The sequence below is a fragment of the Nerophis lumbriciformis genome, linkage group LG30 (assembly GCF_033978685.3).
Source record: "Nerophis lumbriciformis linkage group LG30, RoL_Nlum_v2.1, whole genome shotgun sequence".
Classification (NCBI taxonomy): domain Eukaryota; kingdom Metazoa; phylum Chordata; class Actinopteri; order Syngnathiformes; family Syngnathidae; genus Nerophis; species Nerophis lumbriciformis.
Genome location: NC_084577.2, coordinates 26,725,087 through 26,744,611, shown reverse-complemented (window position 1 = coordinate 26,744,611; position 19,525 = coordinate 26,725,087). Strand labels below are relative to the sequence as shown.

Genomic DNA, 19,525 nt, shown 5'->3' with positions numbered 1-19,525 from the left:
AGTCTGGCAAGTAGAAAAAAACCTTAACGTTGAACCCTGCATGTGTTGAGCTGCTGCCGCTTAAGGTTAGACGGCACTGTACATAGAGCGCTTCTGCTCGTTAGTAATAAATTCTAATGTTGGATGTTCACTCCTTCACACAGATGAGTATAGAAAAATATTTTCAACGGCCGAAAAGGGCTCGACTTGGAGAGGAGGTAGGCCTACAGTCCGGACCACAGGTGCGACCTGTTCAGCAGCAGCAGGAGGAGGAAGAGGAGGTTGACTGACTGTGGCAGGACACCTCTGCCTCTGTTTCACTTCATGTTGCTGGTAAATAATATGGTTGTAGTAGTAGGCTAAAGTTAAATTATTTAGTATTCACTAATTAAAGGGGCAGAGCTTTAAGCGACATTTTAGCTTTTATATTTTATAAGATATATTTTTTGTAAGAACCACAATTAATAAATATATTTCAGTGAATCACTAATTGTTCAAATCTGTATATAAATATGTACATAAAATGTTGTAATTATATTCCAACTCCGCGTTCTTCTTGGTCATCGCCGCTGCCGCCGCCACCCCCCGACCACACCACCACAAATAGATGCCTGTCCTGTGGGAAACACTGCAGAGTCAGTACTGTGATCCCAGGGTCGTATTGTGATCCCAGTGTCGTATTGTGATCCCAGTGTCATATTGTGCGTTATGTCAGCGCCCTCAGGGCGTGTTTGAATCCGCAGAGCGCAGGCGGCATGGATATCTGGCAGCTGACGCGAGCAAGTAAACGCGTTAACTAAGCCGGCCTGGATTTGCTCCCCTGTCACCTGGTGACACAAAACAGCTGATTAGCCATATGTTCCTCATCTTTCTGCAAGGTCAGCGCTTCAGCACAACACGCTGTGTGACATGAAGGTGAAAAACGCTGTGCGTGTCTTCGTCTTGACTGCATGTTTATAAATGAGCCCAAAAAGGTTGTGAAAAGGTAAACACCCCCATCTTGCTACATCTTTGTCTTCATCCTGCACTCTTCTCAGGAGAAGCTGACACTCCGTCCTTCTCTCCTTTCCCCGCCGGATCAATAATTCAATTAAGCACTGAGCTCATGGAGCAGGACTCCTTCTTCGTACCTTCTTGTACTTCTTGTGTGCTTTTTATGTTGGCTCGCTGAGCGGAAATGATGTCTCCTTCTCTTTAGTCTGCATGATAAGAATGGAATTCACCAAGGAAGTCAAACAGGTCTTGGATTCTTTTATGGTGCGATTCACATGCAGCAAAACAAGATCTGCTTTTGTCTTTTCTCTCTTCAGTCATTATGTAACTGAAGTACTTTGTGTACATTCTCTGCTTATATACATACATATACAGCTACTATTGAAACTGGATACTTGTTCTATTGACTGCTTACTTGGATCTGAATAGAGCACTGAGCTTAATACTGCTGTTATTTCCCCATAGCAACAATCCCCGTGGAGACTGCTCCTTCAGGCCTATTATGGAAGGTCATTTGTGTCTTTAGTACGAAAGCTTCTTTTTTTTTGACACAGAATTTATCTGACTGAATATTTTGCGTTTGAATTTTGTGAACTGAATTTTCAAAATTTGTATTTTGTTAGCAAAATGCATGTTTAAAAATACAGTGTATAAAAATTCAGTATAAAATAAATTGTTCTAAAATTCAATGAAAAAAAAAAAAAAAGGAAAAAAACAAACATTTCAGTGCTGACAAATTCAGTGTTTAAAAATTCAATGTAAAAAAGATTTAGTGTATAAAAATTCAGTGTAAAAAATTCGGTGTCGAAAATGTTGCTGGTTTTTTTAACTGATTTTTTTTTTTTTTACATCAAATTATGCCCACAATGTTCTTGAAAAAAAATTGCACGTATTTAAAAAATCAGTGTTTTAAAAATTCAGTATAAAAAAATTGTTTTAAAATTCAGTGTAAAAAAAAAAAAAGAAATTAGTAAAAAAAAACATTTCAGTGCTGAAAAATTCAGTGTTTAAAAATTCAATGTAAAAAAGATTGAGTGTATAAAAATTCAGTGTATAAAAATTCAGTGTAAAAAATTCGGTGTCGAAAATGTTGCTGTTTTTTTTAACTGATTTTTTATTTTTACATCACATTATGCCCACAATTTTCTTGAAAAAAAATTGCACGTATTTAAAAAATCAGTGTTTTAAAAATTCAGTATAAAAAAATTGTTTTAAAATTCAGTGTAAAAAAAAAAAGAAGAAATTAGTAAAAAAAAAAACATTTCAGTGCTGAAAAATTCAGTGTTCAAAAATTCAATGTAAAAAAGATTTAGTGTATAAAAATTCAGTGTAAAAAATTCGGTGTCGAAAATGTTGCTGTTTTTTTTAACTGATTTTTTTTTTTTTTACATCAAATTATGCCCACAATTTTCTTGAAAAAATTGCACGTATTTAAAAAAATCAGTGTTTTAAAAATTCAGTTTAAAAATTGTTTTAAAATTCAGTGTAAAAAAAAAAAAGTTGTACAAAAAAAACCCCAAACATTTCAGTGCTGAAAAATTCAGTGTTTGAAAATTCTATGTAAAAAAGATTTAGTGTATAAAAATTCAGTGTAAAAAATTCGGTGTCGAAAATGTTGCTGGTTTTTTTAACTGATTTTTTTTTTTTTTACATCAAATTATGCCCACAATGTTCTTGAAAAAAAATTGCACGTATTTAAAAAATCAGTGTTTTAAAAATTCAGTATAAAAAAATTGTTTTAAAATTCAGTGTAAAAAAAAAAAAAGAAATTAGTAAAAAAAAACATTTCAGTGCTGAAAAATTCAGTGTTTAAAAATTCAATGTAAAAAAGATTGAGTGTATAAAAATTCAGTGTATAAAAATTCAGTGTAAAAAATTCGGTGTCGAAAATGTTGCTGTTTTTTTTAACTGATTTTTTATTTTTACATCACATTATGCCCACAATTTTCTTGAAAAAAAATTGCACGTATTTAAAAAATCAGTGTTTTAAAAATTCAGTATAAAAAAATTGTTTTAAAATTCAGTGTAAAAAAAAAAAGAAGAAATTAGTAAAAAAAAAAACATTTCAGTGCTGAAAAATTCAGTGTTCAAAAATTCAATGTAAAAAAGATTTAGTGTATAAAAATTCAGTGTAAAAAATTCGGTGTCGAAAATGTTGCTGTTTTTTTTAACTGATTTTTTTTTTTTTTACATCAAATTATGCCCACAATTTTCTTGAAAAAATTGCACGTATTTAAAAAAATCAGTGTTTTAAAAATTCAGTTTAAAAATTGTTTTAAAATTCAGTGTAAAAAAAAAAAAGTTGTACAAAAAAAACCCCAAACATTTCAGTGCTGAAAAATTCAGTGTTTGAAAATTCTATGTAAAAAAGATTTAGTGTATAAAAATTCAGTGTAAAAAGTTTGGTGTCGAAAAATTTGCTGTTTTTTGAATTTTTTATTTTTTTTTCTTACATCAAATTATGCCTACAATTTTCTTGAAAAAAACTGCACGTATTTAAAAAATCAGTGTTTTAAAAATTCTGTATAAAAAAATCAGTGTATAAAAATTCAGTTTTGTAAACATTTTTTTTTCATCAAATAATACTGACAATTTCCTTGAATTTTTTTGACAAAATGCATGTATTTAAAAAAAACTGTTTTTAAAATTCAGTGTATAAAAAACTCAATGTATAGAAATTCAGTTTTGTAAACTGAATTTTTTTTTACATCAAATTACGCTGACAATTTTCTTGAAAAATGTTTTTACAAAATGCATGTATTTAAAAAAAAATGTGTTTTTAAAATTCAGCGTATAAAAAATCAGTATAAAAAAATCAGTGTATAAAAATTCAGTATAAAAAAAAATTGTTTTAAAATTCAGTGTGAAAAAAAAAAAAAAAAAATTCAGTGTTTAAAAACTCAAAGTAAAAAAAGATTTAGCGTATAAAAATTCAGTGTAAATAATTCGGTGTCGAAAATGTAGCTGTTTTTTGAACTGATTTTTTTTTTTTACATCAAATTATGCCCACAATTTTCTTGAAAAAAATTGCACATATTTAAAAAAATTGTTTTTAAAATTCAGTGTATAAAAAACTCAATGTATAGAAATTCAGTTTTGTAAACTGATTTTTTTTTTTTTTACATCAAATCATGTTGACAATTTTCTTGAAAAATGTTTTTACAAAATGCATGTATTTAAAAAAAAAAAAAAAAAATCTGTGTTTTTAAAATTTAGTGTATAAAAATTCAGTAAAAAAAAAAAATCAGTGGTCGAAATGAATTTTTTTTTTACATCAAATAATGCTGACAATTTCCTTGAAACAAAATTAACAAGATGCATGTATTTTAGAAATCAGTATTTTTAAAATTCAGTGTAATTCATAGTCCGGAATTTTCTGTACCTATAATCCTCACATATTAGTGGCGCTAGCTCCGAGCTAGTGATTAGTGGCGCCAGCTGCTAGACTGTTAAATGGCACTAGATGCTAGCTAGCGATCAGCAGGCTAGCTTTCTTCTACAGAAAATGATAAAAATCACCAGTTCGGAAGTTTATTTAATCAATCACAGTTTTACAATAGTTTTCATATGAAACGTTAATCCTGGCCGCCATTTCACGTTGGAACCGATTTTAAAAATTTAAAAAATAAATACAATAACAATTTTTTATAGAAAAATAAAATAAAAAAATGTTAGTTATATTTGTGCCTAAATGTTGAGGTATCACAGAAGCACATACATGATATTTTGAGAAGAAATTAAACTCAAGTGAAAAATAAAATAGTTTGAGTGAATATGAATGTATTTTGTGCTTAATTAACGTGTCTGCACATTTGCTATTATCGATATTAGCGTGCAGTAATTACCGTATTTTACGCACCATAAGGCGCCCTGGGTTATAAGCCGCGCCTTCAATGAACGGCATATTTCAAAACTTTGTCCACCTATAAGCCGCCCCGTGTTGTAAGCCGCATCTAACTGCGCTAAAGGAATGTCAAAAAAACAGTCAAATAGGTCAGTCAAACTTTAATAATATATTAAAACCAGCGTGATGTGGGCGCGCATGGAATCGTATATCAACATGGACGAAGCTGCGTGAAAAAAGCCACCCGGCCTCTTCGCGTAAACTTAAACTTACCTTAACCACTCGCTCATCTTTTCTTCATCCATCCCTTCGAGTTAGCTTTTATGATGACGCCGGCTGGAAAGGTCTCTTTTGGCAAGGTCTTCCTTTTGAATATCACCATGGGTGGAAGTTTCTGGCCATTAGCATGGCAAGCTAGAACCACAGTGAAGGATGACTTCTCATTCCCTGTGGTGTGAATATTCACCGTACGTGCTCCCGTTGTATCCACAGTGCGGTTCACAGGAATATCAGTTGCTGTGAAATAGTAATCCGTGTGCGGATGGAGAGATTGCGTCTTTTCATGAACCGGATCCCTGTCGTTTAGTAGGAGCCATTTTGTGGTCTTTACAGATGTAAACACATAAAGGAAATGAAACGTACCGTACGGTAATATCCGCGCGCTTTTTCTTCTTCTACGCGGGCGGGTGGTTGCTTACAGTAGAAGAAGAAGCGCTTCCTGTTCTATGGGGGCGGGTGCTTGCCTTGGCGGTTGCTTGCGTAGAAGAAGAAGCGCTTCCTGTTCTACCGGGAAAAAAGATGGCGGCTGTTTACCGTAGTTACGAGACTGAAACTTTATGAAAATGAATCTTAATATTTATCCATATATAAAGCGCACCGGGTTATAAGGCGCACTGTCAGCTTTTGAGAAAATTTGTGGTTTTTAGGTGCGCCTTGTAGTGCGGAAAATACGGTACTGCTTTTTACTCTGCGACGTTGTTTGTGCCAAAAATGCAACCAATCAGAGAACTGGACCAATGTACGCACTGATTGGCTGTTTGGTCTCTAATAAGATCACTTGTTACGTTGCGGACAAACGTAAAACATAACCTTATACCACCACATTAAAGGCAGAAATATAAGTCCATGTAATCATTGCATCGCTGCTGTAATAAAAAAACAGCTGCGATGTTTATGTGTGCTGAAATGATTGCTGAGCAAACAATTCTCCAACCCGCATTACCGTCACTCTCCTCTCAGATGTCTGACATCGGTGTTACGGGATGGTCATGTGGTTGCCATGGAGCAACCCCTATCAGTCCCATGGTGTGCGTAGGCACGGTAACCCAGCAATGACATGCACTGTGTGAACTCAACCAACCGCCAGAAAGTGTTGCTGCTCTTTATTCTTTGGACGAGAGTTAGGAATAAAGTTATCGTCGTCTGTCAACAAAGCACATCCGTGGGTGATTGGGCATACTTTGTAAACATAGGATTTACACACACACTTTCAAAGAATTAAACTTCAGGCTTCCTTGTGGTCTACATAACAATTAATGGTGGTTCTTTGGTCAAAATGTTCTATAGATTATGTTTTACAGATCAGACAGTCGCTTCTCCCCGTCATCTTTGTTGTAGCGGTGTAGCGTGCAAGGACGGGGGTGGAAGGAGTGTCAAAAGATGGAGCTAACTGTTTTAATGACTACAGCGTCAGCACAGACTACAAAGGCGGACTAAAACATTTTGATAGATTTTTGAGCGCTGTGTGTAATGTTGTATATTTTCAATGGAACATATAACATTTTGGTGTTGTTTACTTGAGTCATATTGCGGTCTAAATGTATCTCTAATGTGTGACTGCCATCTACTGGTCACATTTATCATTACACCATGTACCAAATAAAATAGCTTTGAGGTCGATGAGCACAACTCAAATTATTCTGTACGAGTTTTGTCTTTGAGGCGGCTGATTGGAGCTGTGGCCGCAAGGTAGTTGGTGCTTGTCGTGGCGGTAATCCTAGAACCCGTTGGTGGACACCGGCGGTGAGGGATGCCGTCAAGCTGAAGAAGGAGTCCTATCGGGTTCTTTTGGCTCATAGGACTCCTGAGGCAGCGGACAAGTACCGACAGGCCAAGCGGTGTGCGGCTTCAGCGGTCGAATAGGCAAAAACTCGGACATGGGAGGAGTTCGGTGAGGCCATGGAAAACGACTTCCGGACGGCTTCGAAGCAATTCTGGACCACCATCCGCCGCCTCAGGAAGGGGAAGCAGTGCACTATCAACACCGTGTATGGCGAGGATGGTGTTCTGCTGACCTCGACTGCGGATGTTGTGGATCGGTGGAGGGAATACTTCGAAGACCTCCTCAATCCCACCAACACGTCTTCCTATGAGGAAGCAGTGCCTGGGGAGTCTGTGGTGGGTTCTCCTATTTCTGGGGCTGAGGTTGCTGAGGTAGTTAAAAAGCTCCTCGGTGGCAAGGCCCCGGGGGTAGATGAGATCCGCCCGGAGTTCCTTAAGGCTCTGGATACTGTGGGGCTCTCTTGGTTGACAAGACTCTGCAGCATCGCGTGGACATCGGGGGCGGTGCCACTGGATTGGCAGACCGGGGTGGTGGTTCCTCTCTTTAAGAAGGGGAACCGGAGGGTGTGTTCTAACTATCGTGGGATCACACTCCTCAGCCTTCCCGGTAAGGTCTATTCAGGTGTACTGGAGAGGAGGCTACGCCGGATAGTCGAACCTCGGATTCAGGAGGAACAGTGTGGTTTTCGTCCTGGTCGTGGAACTGTGGACCAGCTCTATACTCTCGGCAGGGTCCTTGAGGGTGCATGGGAGTTTGCCCAACCAGTCTACATGTGTTTTGTGGACTTGGAGAAGGCATTCGACCGTGTCCCTCGGGAAGTCCTGTGGGGAGTGCTCAGAGAGTACGGGGTATCGGACTGTCTGATTGTGGCAGTCCGCTCCCTGTATGATCAGTGCCAGAGCCTGGTCCGCATTGCCGGTAGTAAGTCGGACACGTTTCCAGTGAGGGTTGGACTCCGCCAAGGCTGCCCTTTGTCACCGATTCTGTTCATAACTTTTATGGACAGAATTTCTAGGCGCAGTCAAGGCGTTGAGGGGATCTGGTTTGGTGGCTGCAGGATTAGGTCTCTGCTTTTTGCAGATGATGTGGTCCTGATGGCTTCATCTGGCCAGGATCTTCAGCTCTCACTGGATCGGTTCGCAGCTGAGTGTGAAGCGACTGGGATGAGAATCAGCACCTCCAAGTCCGAGTCCATGGTTCTCGCCCGGAAAAGGGTGGAGTGCCATCTCCGGGTTGGGGAGGAGATCTTGCCCCAAGTGGAGGAGTTCAAGTACCTTGGAGTCTTGTTCACGAGTGAGGGAAGAGTGGATCGTGAGATCGACAGGCGGATCGGTGCGGCGTCTTCAGTAATGCGGACGCTGTATCGATCCGTTGTGGTGAAGAAGGAGCTGAGCCGGAAGGCAAAGCTCTCAATTTACCGGTCGATCTACGTTCCCATCCTCACCTATGGTCATGAGCTTTTGGTTATGACCGAAAGGACAAGATCACGGGTACAAGCGGCCGAAATGAGTTTCCTCCGCCGGGTGGCGGGGCTCTCCCTTAGAGATAGAGTGAGAAGCTCTGCCATCCGGGAGGAGCTCAAAGTAAAGCCGCTGCTCCTCCACATCGAGAGGAGCCAGATGAGGTGGTTCGGGCATCTGGTTAGGATGCCACCCGAACGCCTCTCTAGGGAGGTGTTTAGGGCACGTCTGACCGGTAGGAGGCCGCGGGGAAGACCCAGGACACGTTGGGAAGACTATGTCTCTCGGCTGGCCTGGGAACGCCTCGGGGTCCCACAGGAAGAGCTGGACGAAGTGGCTGGGGAGAGGGAAGTCTGGGCTTCCCTGCTTAGGCTGCTGCCCCCGCGACCCGACCTCGGATAAGCGGAAGAAGATGGATGGAGTTTTGAGAAATTGAAAGGATTTTAAGTGCGCCTAACAGTCTGAAAAATACGATAATTTAAACATTCAAATAACAATATTGCGTCTCTTAAGGAGCAGGACAATATTAGATGTTTTTTCAACCAGGGAAAATAATTTGTGTGTCTGTTCATTGTAAAAAATACAACTGGGTTCAAAGATTTCATTAAAATTTTACAGCACATTAAACAATACCGTGGTAACAATAACCGTGATCATTTTGCTCACAATAATCCTGATCTAGAATAGAATAGAACGCTTTATTGTTATCAAACATGAGAGCATGACGAAAGTACAGGTGACTACTCTGTTTGGTGCAATATAAAAAATGAATAACTGTCAGGTTCAAACACTGATGACATCTATTAAACAGACAAGAAGCAAGGAATCATGCAGAGACAGAGTTAAATTTTGCTCAATGAGGAGAGACGTATTGGGCTGTACACTTAGTTACAGTTCCAACCTACGCTCTAAGGCACAGCCCACGTGCTCCACTATTTATTTGTGAGGTCCCTGGTTACATCACTGAGGCTGCTTCTGAAGGAAGGGGGGTAATTTCAGCAGCCCCGGTTAGACACAATATATGAATATTCAGAAATGCAAATGTGCTGACACTTGTGATATCACCTTGTCTCTGCTTTGTGTGCGTCACGGTACTCGATGTTCTGGACACAAACACTGATACGAGACGACTCGCAATCCAAGATTGCAAGTTGTAACTTTGCACAGATAGAAAAGTACAACTTCAGCATAATTGATAATAACTATAGCAACGGCCTTCAAGCGTAAGAGTTGTGTGATAACTTACACATAATTATTCCATACTTGCCAACCCTACCGTATTTTCCGGGAGACTCCCGAAATTCAGCGCCTCTCCCGAAAACCTCCCGGGACGATTTTTCTCCCGAAAATCTCCCGAAATTCAGGCGGAGCTGGAGGCCACGCCCCCTCCAGCTCCATGCGGACCTGAGTCCGCTTTCCCACAATATAAAGAACGTAAAGCAGTCCGTCTGCCGTAAACAGCAATGTTGTGACACTCTTAAACAGGACAATACTGCCATCTAGTGCATTTGATGAAAGCACTTTTGTGCGTGCCACACAGCAATGCATAATCAGAGAGGGTGTTCAGCATGGTTAGAAAGATAGTGACAGAGAATAGAACAAGGATGAACTCAACAATGAGTAGATGAGTGTTATGTGTGTGTATATGTGTAAATAAATGAACACTGAAATTCAAGTATTTCTTTTATATATATATATATATATATATATATATATATATATATATATATATATATATATATATATATATATATATATATATATGTATGTGTGGGAAAAAATCACAAGACTATTTCATCTCTACAGGCCTGTTTCATGAGGGGGGGTACCCTCAATCGTCAGGAGATTTTAATGGGAGCATTCGCATACCATGGTTTATATAGGGCACAGAGTGGGTGGGTACAGGCTGGCCTAGGGGCGTGGTGATTGGCTCATGTGTTACCTAGGAGGTGTTTCCGTCTATGGCGGCATGCTGTTACAATTTCGCTGCGCTTGTTGAGGGATGACAGGTCTGGACGGTAAATAATAAACAGTTTCTCTTTCAAGCATAGGTTGCATCTTTTATTACCACTATTGTAAGGTGTGCTGGATGCAAGAATTTGCCATGTTATTGAATATTCAACATTATTGTCTTTGAGGTCCCAAATGTGTTTGCTGAGTTCTGTGGTATTTCGCAGGTTTTTGTTCCTGAAAGAAGCCTTGTGATTGTTCCATCTGGTTTTGAATTCTCCCTCGGTTAATCCTACATATGTGTCGGATGTGTTAATGTCCTTGTGTATTACCTTAGATTGGTAGACAACTGATGTTTGTAAGCATATATATATATATATATATATATATATGTATATATATATATCCATCCATCATTCCATTTTCTACCGCTTATTCCCTTCGGAGTCGCGGGGATATATATATATATATATATATATATATGTATGAAATACTTGACTTGGTGAATTCTAGCTATAAATATACTCCTCCCCTCTTAACCACGCCCCCGCCCCAACCCCCCCCACCCCCCCCCCCCCACCCCCCACCTCCCGAAATTGGAGGTCTCAAGGTTGGCAAGTATGAATTATTCTAACAATAACACGGTAAACATTCACACATAAAAACACTACAAACAGCAGTGCAACAGTGAAAAACCGTAAGCTATTGGGACAGAATCAATATCCTTACGGCCCAAGGGTTAAAACTGTGTCCCGCTATGGTCTGACCAAAACCAGCATGTTGAACAAGTGCTGACCAGGGCGAGAGCTGTCTGCCAGGATTTTCTTTGCTCTGCCGAGGCAGCGAGCTCGAGCAATATCCTCTGGGGAGGGCAGAGGGCGGCCGATAATCTTCTCCGCTGTCCTGGTCACCCTCTGCTGGGGCCAAAAACCACACGGTTAAGCAGTACATCAGCCCTGGCTCTATGGTGGCCCAATAAAAAGACACCTGCTGTGTCATCCTCAAGTGTGTTCCTCTGCAACACACGAAGGAAGTGGAAGTCAGAGTGGTTTCAGCTTGTTCAATAAATGAAATAAACTAGGGACCCTTGATGAAAATGTTTGGACACACCCGAGTTTGACTTTTTGGTCATTTTTACACAGTGGAGACCCATAGATATGTAAAAATATCCATGTATGACGCAGTAACTAAAATCTGTCTGTCATTTTGTTTCAGGCAACAATTACCCCTACATATCCGACGACCTGAACGACGACACCATCAGCGTTCTCGTCCGCTTAATTACCGAGAAAAAAGGTAAAGGAGATGTTCTTCCACTATCCTCTTTTTTCCCTGCTGTGTTGAAGCCAAGAACATTTCTAATATGGCTTGTTGTGAATCATTTGCAAGCAGGTGCAAACATATACCGTAATTCCTTTGTGGGGTTTTCAGAAAACGCCGCGGCTTTAGAAGAACTGCTGCAGGAGTACGAGAGCAAGCAGATGGCCCTGAGCAAAAGCTCGTTAATTAAGTAAGTCCACAAACAGCACACATGCTCCGTACTTAATCACGCTGCTCATGACACAGGGTCGTGAAAAAAAGGGCTCCAGGTCCTTGAGCGTGTCCTCCTTGATAACATCAAATGATTGATTGATTTTCTGTGGGACTTATTTACTGCACTGGCAAGCCCTCGTTAATATCACACAATGTTCCTCAACAACCCGAGTAGGACTTGATGTAACAGCACGACTGATGCTGAGACATCTGAAATAAAGTAAAATAGCACTTTTAACAATTATCCCAACAATTTCCAGTCATGGGGGATCTTCTTCCGGGCTCAGCCGTGACAGCTACACCGGGGGTTCTAAACCGTATTCAATAATTTTTCTATCTACCGTATTTTCCGCACCATAAGGCGCCCTGGGTTATAAGCCGCGCCTTCAATGAACGGCATATTTCAAAACTTTGTCCACCTATATGCCGCCCCGTGTTGTAAGCCGCATCTAACTGCGCTAAAGGAATGTCAAAAAAACAGTCAGATAGGTCAGTCAAACTTTAATAATATATTAAAAACCAGCGTGATGTGGGCGCGCATGGAGTCGTATATCAACATGGACGGAGCTGCGTGAAAAAAGCCACCCGGCCTCTTCGCGTAAACTTACCTTAACCACTCGCTCATCTTTTCTTCATCCATCCATTCCTTCGAGTTAGCTTTTATGATGACGCCGGCTGGAAAGGTCTCTTTTGGCAAGGTCTTCCTTTTGAATATCACCATGGGTGGAAGTTTCTGGCCATTAGCATGGCAAGCTACAACCACAGTGAAGGATGACTTCTCATTCCCTGTGGTGCGAATATTCACCGTACGTGCTCCCGTTGTATCCACAGTGCGGTTCACAGGAATATCAAAAGTCAGTGGAACCTCGTCCATGTTGATAATGTTCTCTGGCCGGATCTTTTTTTCAGCTATCTTGTTTTTACAATATGCACGGAAAGTAGCCAGCTTTTCTTGAAAGTCTTTAGGCAGTTGCTGTGAAATAGTAGTCCGTGTGCGGATGGAGAGATTGCGTCTTTTCATGAACCGGAAACACCGAGAAGCACCACCTTTAAAATCATCCAGGTGAAGTTCGCTTGCTAGCGCTGTTGCGTTATACGCGTATCGCTTAGTAGGAGCCATTTTGTGGTCTTTACAGATGTAAACACACAAAGGAAATGAAACGTAATATCCGCGCGCTTTTTCTTCTTCTATGCGGGCGGGTGGTTGCTTACAGTAGAAGAAGAAGCGCTTCCTGTTCTATGGGGGCGGGTGCTTACCTTGGCGGTTGCTTGCGTAGAAGAAGAAGCACTTCCTCTTCTACGGGGAAAAAAGATGGCGGCTGTTTACCGTAGTTGCGAGACCGAAACTTTATGAAAATGAATCTTAATATTAATCCATATATAAAGCGCACCGGGTTGTAAGCCGCACTGTCAGCTTTTGAGTAAATTTGTGGTTTTTAGGTGCGGCTAATAGTGCGGAAAATACGGTAACCTACTTATAGTTGAACAGTTTAGCAACCTGGGGTCGTATTTATCAAGCGTCTTAGAGTGTGTTGCGTTTGGACCAGTTGTTCCTCCCAGGGAATTCAAGCGGCTGGTCGCTCCCAAGCTCTTTACGACAGTACAGCTGAGTAGAAGAACCAACAGAGACAGAATAGGTCTTTTGTAATTTTATCTCCAAAGCTTTGGAAATATAATGAGACCAGTCCAGCATAGAACATTCAATCGCACAGCTGAGATGGTCTGCTCTAAAATATGGAAAATTTCTCTTCTATAAAGTGTCTCTCCCTCCCACCCTCGTTGTCTTGTCTCTCTTTCTCGCCCAAACACATGCCCATTGTCCTCCTCAGCTGGACACAGGGACAGATAAGGAAAAGGAGTATCTCTCCTCCTTACGTTCCAAAGTCAAGGTTAGCACACAGTATTTGCAGACAACCAAAAGACCACAATTGGAAGAAGAACACTAGCTGTTTTGTAATATGATTATGAAAATAAAGAAGTAACACTTAAATACGGATATATGTAAATATCTGCCTCCGACAAGTGCCATTTTACACTTAAGTCCTGAGAATTTGCGAAATTTAGTCCTACTCTCAAACTTAAGAATAAAAGCTATTTATCAACTTTCTTAAGTCTAACAATCACTCCTACTCTCCACGATATTTAAGAGACCTTCAGCGGTGTCCTAAGTGGTTAGGAGTTGCCAGCGGGGGATGGCACTGAGGCGAGAGAGACGTGCGCGAACGTTCAGGGATCGGAAGGATGTCCTGGCTTTGTTTTGATGACGAGCAGCTGATGAAACGGTATCGTTTAGACCAGGGGTCGGCAACCCGCGGCTCCGGACCTGCATGCGGCTCTTTGATCACTCTGATGCAGCTCAGCTGCATACTTGCCGACACTCCCGGTATTCCCGGTAGACTTCCGGATTTCGGTGCCTCTCGCGGAAAACTCCCAGGATTAATATTCTCCGATTTTCACCCTAATAATATTAATAAGTGCGTGCCATGATGGTACAGCATTTAGCGCCCTCTACAATATGTACAAACAGCGTGCCAGCCTAGCCTTTTGATGTATGCATCTTCTGCTTGCACACGTAAGTGACAGTAAGGCATACTTGGTCAACAGCCACACAGGTTACACTGACGGTGGCCATATAAAACAACTTTAACACTCTTACTAAAAATGCGCCACACTTTGAACCAAAACCAAACAAGAATGACAAACACATTTCGGGAGAACATCTGCACCTTAACACAACATAAACACAACAGAACAAATACCCAGAATCCCATGCAGCCCTAACTCTTCCGGGCTACATTATACACCCCTGCTACCACCAAACCCCCCCCCCCCCCCCCACGTGCGTCCGTTGAGGTGGGCGGGGTTTGGTAGCGGGGGTGTATAATGTAGCCCGGAAGAGTTAGGGCTGCATGGGATTCTGGGTATTTGTTCTGTTGTGTTTATGTTGTGTTATGACGGCCCTTATTAAATCTGTGACAAAAATAATACCCGCTCTGTCTAAACCAGGGGTCGGCAACCTTTACCACTCAAAGAGCCATTTTGACCAGTTTCACAAATTAAAGAAAACAATGGGAGCCAGAAAAATATTTTGAAACTTAAAATGAAATAACACTGCATACAAAGTTTTTTTTTTTTGCTTTGTGCTATGTATAAACCAAGGGTCTCAGACACGCGGCCCACACCTTAATATGAAAATTGAATGTTAGTGCGGCCCGCAAGTAAGTGACAGCAAGGCATACTTGTTCAACAACCACACAGGTTACACTGACGGTGGTGGTATAAAAAACTTTAACACTCTTACTAATAATGCGCCACACTTTGAACCAAAACCAAACAAGAATGACAAACACATTTCGGGAGAACATCTGCACCTTAACACAACATAAACACAACAGAACAAATACCCAGAATCCCATGCAACCCTGACTCTTCCGGGCTACATTATACACCCCTGCTACACCAATGCTTCGATATCTTGCCACTGGGAAAATGCAACAGTGTAACGCTGATGATTTGGGGCCATCACAACCATCAGTAAGCAGAATTGTTATGGAAACAATAATGGCCCTTACTGCTCCTCACCCCGTCATGCGTTTCATTGACTTTCCAACTACACCCCGGATGATTCAGCAGAAGCAAACTGCATTCATGCAGGTAGCTGGCTTCCCTTCCGTGATTGCTCATTTCTATGGACACAGAAATGACGTCACCTAAAATTCCGTTTACGGCACATAGTAATGTCGTAATTCAGCTCTGAGTGTGACACTTAAGATTCAGTCCTACACTTCGCTGAAACGGTGAGTAAGACGCTTGATAACTAACTTTTAAGTGCAGGTTTCAGCGAAGATTTTTTTTACTCATAAGTCAACTCTTAGCAGACTTCTTAGGAGTAATTCTAAGACGCTTGATAAATGCGGGTCTGGTCTAATGATGTGAAACCACGTGTTAATCACCAAGATTATGATTGTTTTAACACATAAACCTAAGGCTAAGGTCAGACTGATTATTAAAAAAAAAAAATCAAATATACTGCATAAGAAAGCACTCAAATAACTGGCACAAATTAAATTTACATGCAATTATGTAAAAATTGTTACAAATAAGAATTGCGATTAATCTGAAAATCACAGGTTTTTGTTTTTTTGACAGCCCTATCAACCACATTTTTAGGGCAATAAAGAAGTACGATCTAAACAATAAGGCTATTTTTAACAGGCGCAAGGTGTTGTGATGGTGCATCTGGAATGATCCAGTCGGAAGACGATGCATATTGCAAGACGTTTTTACATATAGGAGATATATCAATATTATATCTCCTTTTATTTCTTGTGTTATAAATTTTTTTAAATTTATTTATTACATTGTAGTACCGTATTTTTCGGAGTATAGGTTGCACCGGAGTATAAGTCGCACCTGCTGAAAATGCATAATAAAGAAGGAAAAAAACATATATAAGTCGCATTTTTGGGGGAAATGTATTCGATAAAAGCCAACACCAAGAATAGACATTTGAAAGGCAATTTAAAATAAATAAAGAATAGTGAACAACAGGCTGAATAAGTGTACGTTATATGAGGCATAAATAACCAACTGGTATGTTAACTAACGTAACATATTATGGTAAGAGTCATTCAAATAACTATAACATATAGAACATGCTATACGTTTACCAAACAATCTGTCACTCCTAATCGCTAAATCCCATGAAATCTTATACGTCTGGTCTCTTACGTGAATGAGATAAATAATATTTGATATTTTACGGTAATGTGTTAATAATTTCACACATAAGTCGCTCCTGAGTATAAGTCGCACCCCCGGCCAAACTATGAAAAAAACTGCGACTTATAGTCCGAAAAATACGGTACTTTAGGTGATATTCTGGGTACATTTTACTATAGTATTTTATTCATCCTTCTGTGTGTCAGAATAATTGTATTTAAGTTATGAAGTTTCAATTAGAGGTATCGGCCGATAAATGCGTTAAAATGTAATATCGGAAATTATCGGTATCGTTTTTTTTATTATCGGTATCGTTTTTTTTATTTTTATTTTTTTATTAAATCAACATAAAAAACACAAGATACACTTACAATTAGTGCACCAACCCAAAAAACCTCCCTCCCCCATTTACACTCATTCACACAAAAGGGTTGTTTCCTTTTGTTATTAATATTGTGGTTCCTACATTATATATCAATATATATCAATACAGTCTGCAGGGATACAGTCCGTAAGCACACATGATTGTGCGTGCTGCTGGTCCACTAATAGTACTAACCATTAACAGTTAATTTTACTCATTTTTATTAATTACTGGTTTCTATGTAACTGTTTTTATATTGTTTTACTTTCTTTTTTATTCAAGAAAATGTTTTTAATTTATTCATAATTTATTTTATACATTTTTTATAAAAGTACCTTATCTTCACCATACCTGGTTGTCCACATTAGGCATAATAATGTGTTAATTCCACGACTGTATATATCGGTTGATATCGGTATCGGTAATTAAAGAGTTGGACAATATCTGAATATCGGATATCGGCAAAAAAGCCATTATCGGATATCCCTAGTTTCAATGAGTTCCAAAAGCTGTCTTTGATCCTACCACACAAAAGGCTTGTAAAACTCCACTGTATAGGATGGGAAGCAACATGAAGGTGTTCTGTTTCTTTGATGTATTGTAATCCACAGAAAGATTTTGTCTTGACTCGAGAACTACAAAGCGGAGAGGAAGCAGGGCCTGACTCCCCTCCAGGCACCTTTTCTTTGAACTGTTCTGTGACCGAGGGCAACGGCAATTTCCGACCTTTTCTTTGAACTGTTTTACGACCTTTTCTTTGAACTGTTTTGTAATCAAAGGCGATGGCCGTTTACGACCCCCGTCCCTTAGAAACAGCTGTTGCCATGTAATCAGGGGAAAGTCCAAATGAAAGAGGAGGCGTACAATCTTTCGTCAGAGCGTGGAACACTGTACGAGGGTACAGGTGTATGTGTTTCTCCTCATTGAGCCAAATTTAATTCTGTCTGTTTAATTCCTTGCTTCTTGTCTTGTTTAATAGATGTCATCAGTGTTTGAACATGACACTGTGTTACAATGTAAATGTGATACTTCTTTTGTTTCAAATTGTATCTTATGTCTGTACAGCCCTGGAGTTGTTTTTGCATGTGTTATATAAATAAATAAACTAAACTAAACTACATGGAAAAAAACGAGTGCCATAAAAAAAGAAAAAACGCTTAGAAACCAAAAATCCAATTAAATTGACGACCTGAATAGACGATATATGTCTGATATTCTATTTCTGACAATCCAAATGTGTTGACACGCACATTAATGGATAATTCTCTCTCCATCGTGTCTTTGCAGCGTGATCGCCTCCGTCCTCACAGCCGTTTGTGCGTAACTGTGCCAGCCGCGCTAAATATAGACGCAAAACAGCGGCAGCAGAACAGTGTCGGTTTGATAGATCGCCACGCGAGCGCTCCTTATTTTGCTCACTTGATCGTCTGCGCACATTTTGCGACCACAATCATATGTTGATTCATTTTAGACATAAACAATAGCTGTCAAAAATACATGACATGCTGTTTTTCGCCCCTAACAAATTAAAGATAAATACATTAAATTTAAATAAAATTAAGTAAAAAGAAACCACAGACATCAAGTTTGTTTTGATAAACTATCATAAATACAAAATATTTGTTCTCTATTTTTAGCATAGCCCTCATTGTCTTGCTTCTCCTCCCAGGTTTCCCATGCTGTCCTCGTTCTGCACCCTCCCCAGACTCTGCCCGCACCAGTCGCACCTCCACACCATCTCCGGCCTCTCCGGCTTGGGCCCCAAGCACGGCTACCGCTGCTCCCGCTGTGCCCAGAGGAAATGGCCCCCCGTGCTCATGGCCCCTGTGAGAGATCCTCCGCCGACCTTCACCTTCCCCTCCCTCCACCCGGCCCCCGACCAGACGAACGCCCCCCTGCTGGCGGGGATGTGCGCCAGCCCTCGCTGTACACGGGTGCCAAACGGCGGCCAGGAGCGGGAGGAGGAGGAGACGAGGGAGGGAGAGCCCAGAGTTCTGTCTGTGGGAAGGTGAGACTTTTACGCTCCGTCACAATACAAGACAACACTTGCGTTAACATTAATACTTGGCAGGTTTCAAGTTGCTCACATCCCCGAATACAAGCCAGTGGTGGTGGAAACAAAGGCGCCGTCCCAGGAGCAACAACGCAAATCCCTTTTTGGTGGGATCCCCTTCTCTCCCTCTTCCTTAGCCAACATCATCAGGTACAACTTTTAATATTCCTCATGTTTGCACTCCTGTCTGGTCCATTGTTTACACTGAGAGCCCACAGACGAGCATGGAAACACTCATTGGACAGTTTAGGACAGGGGTCGGCAACCCAAAATGTTGAAAGAGCCATATAGGACCAAAAATACAAAAACAAATCTGTCTGGAACCGCAAAAAATTAAAAGCCATATTACATACAGATAGTGTGTCATTAGATATAAATTGAATTAAGAGGACTTAAAGGAAACTAAATGACCTCAAATATAGCTACAAATGAGGCATTATGATGCAATATGGCAGAGGACGCCATCGCTGTTGCTCTCCACTCTGCTCTGAACCACCTGGAGCAGCAGCAGAGCTACGTCCGGATGCTCTCTGTGGACTATAGCTCTGCCTTCAATACAATAATC

General features: G+C 40.4%; 1 protein-coding gene across 2 annotated transcripts in view; it reads left to right on the top strand.

Moving 5' to 3' along the window:
• relt (RELT TNF receptor) overlaps positions 1-19,525 on the top strand; it is a 72,057-nt gene that overhangs the window by 47,133 nt on the left and 5,399 nt on the right. For both annotated transcript variants that reach the window (XM_061925852.1, XM_061925853.1), the window contains exons 7-10: positions 11,504-11,584; positions 11,720-11,798; positions 18,577-18,915; positions 18,979-19,110. In XM_061925852.1, coding sequence (XP_061781836.1) covers positions 11,504-11,584; positions 11,720-11,798; positions 18,577-18,915; positions 18,979-19,110 — 631 coding nt within the window. The remainder of the gene's footprint in view (positions 1-11,503; positions 11,585-11,719; positions 11,799-18,576; positions 18,916-18,978; positions 19,111-19,525) is intronic.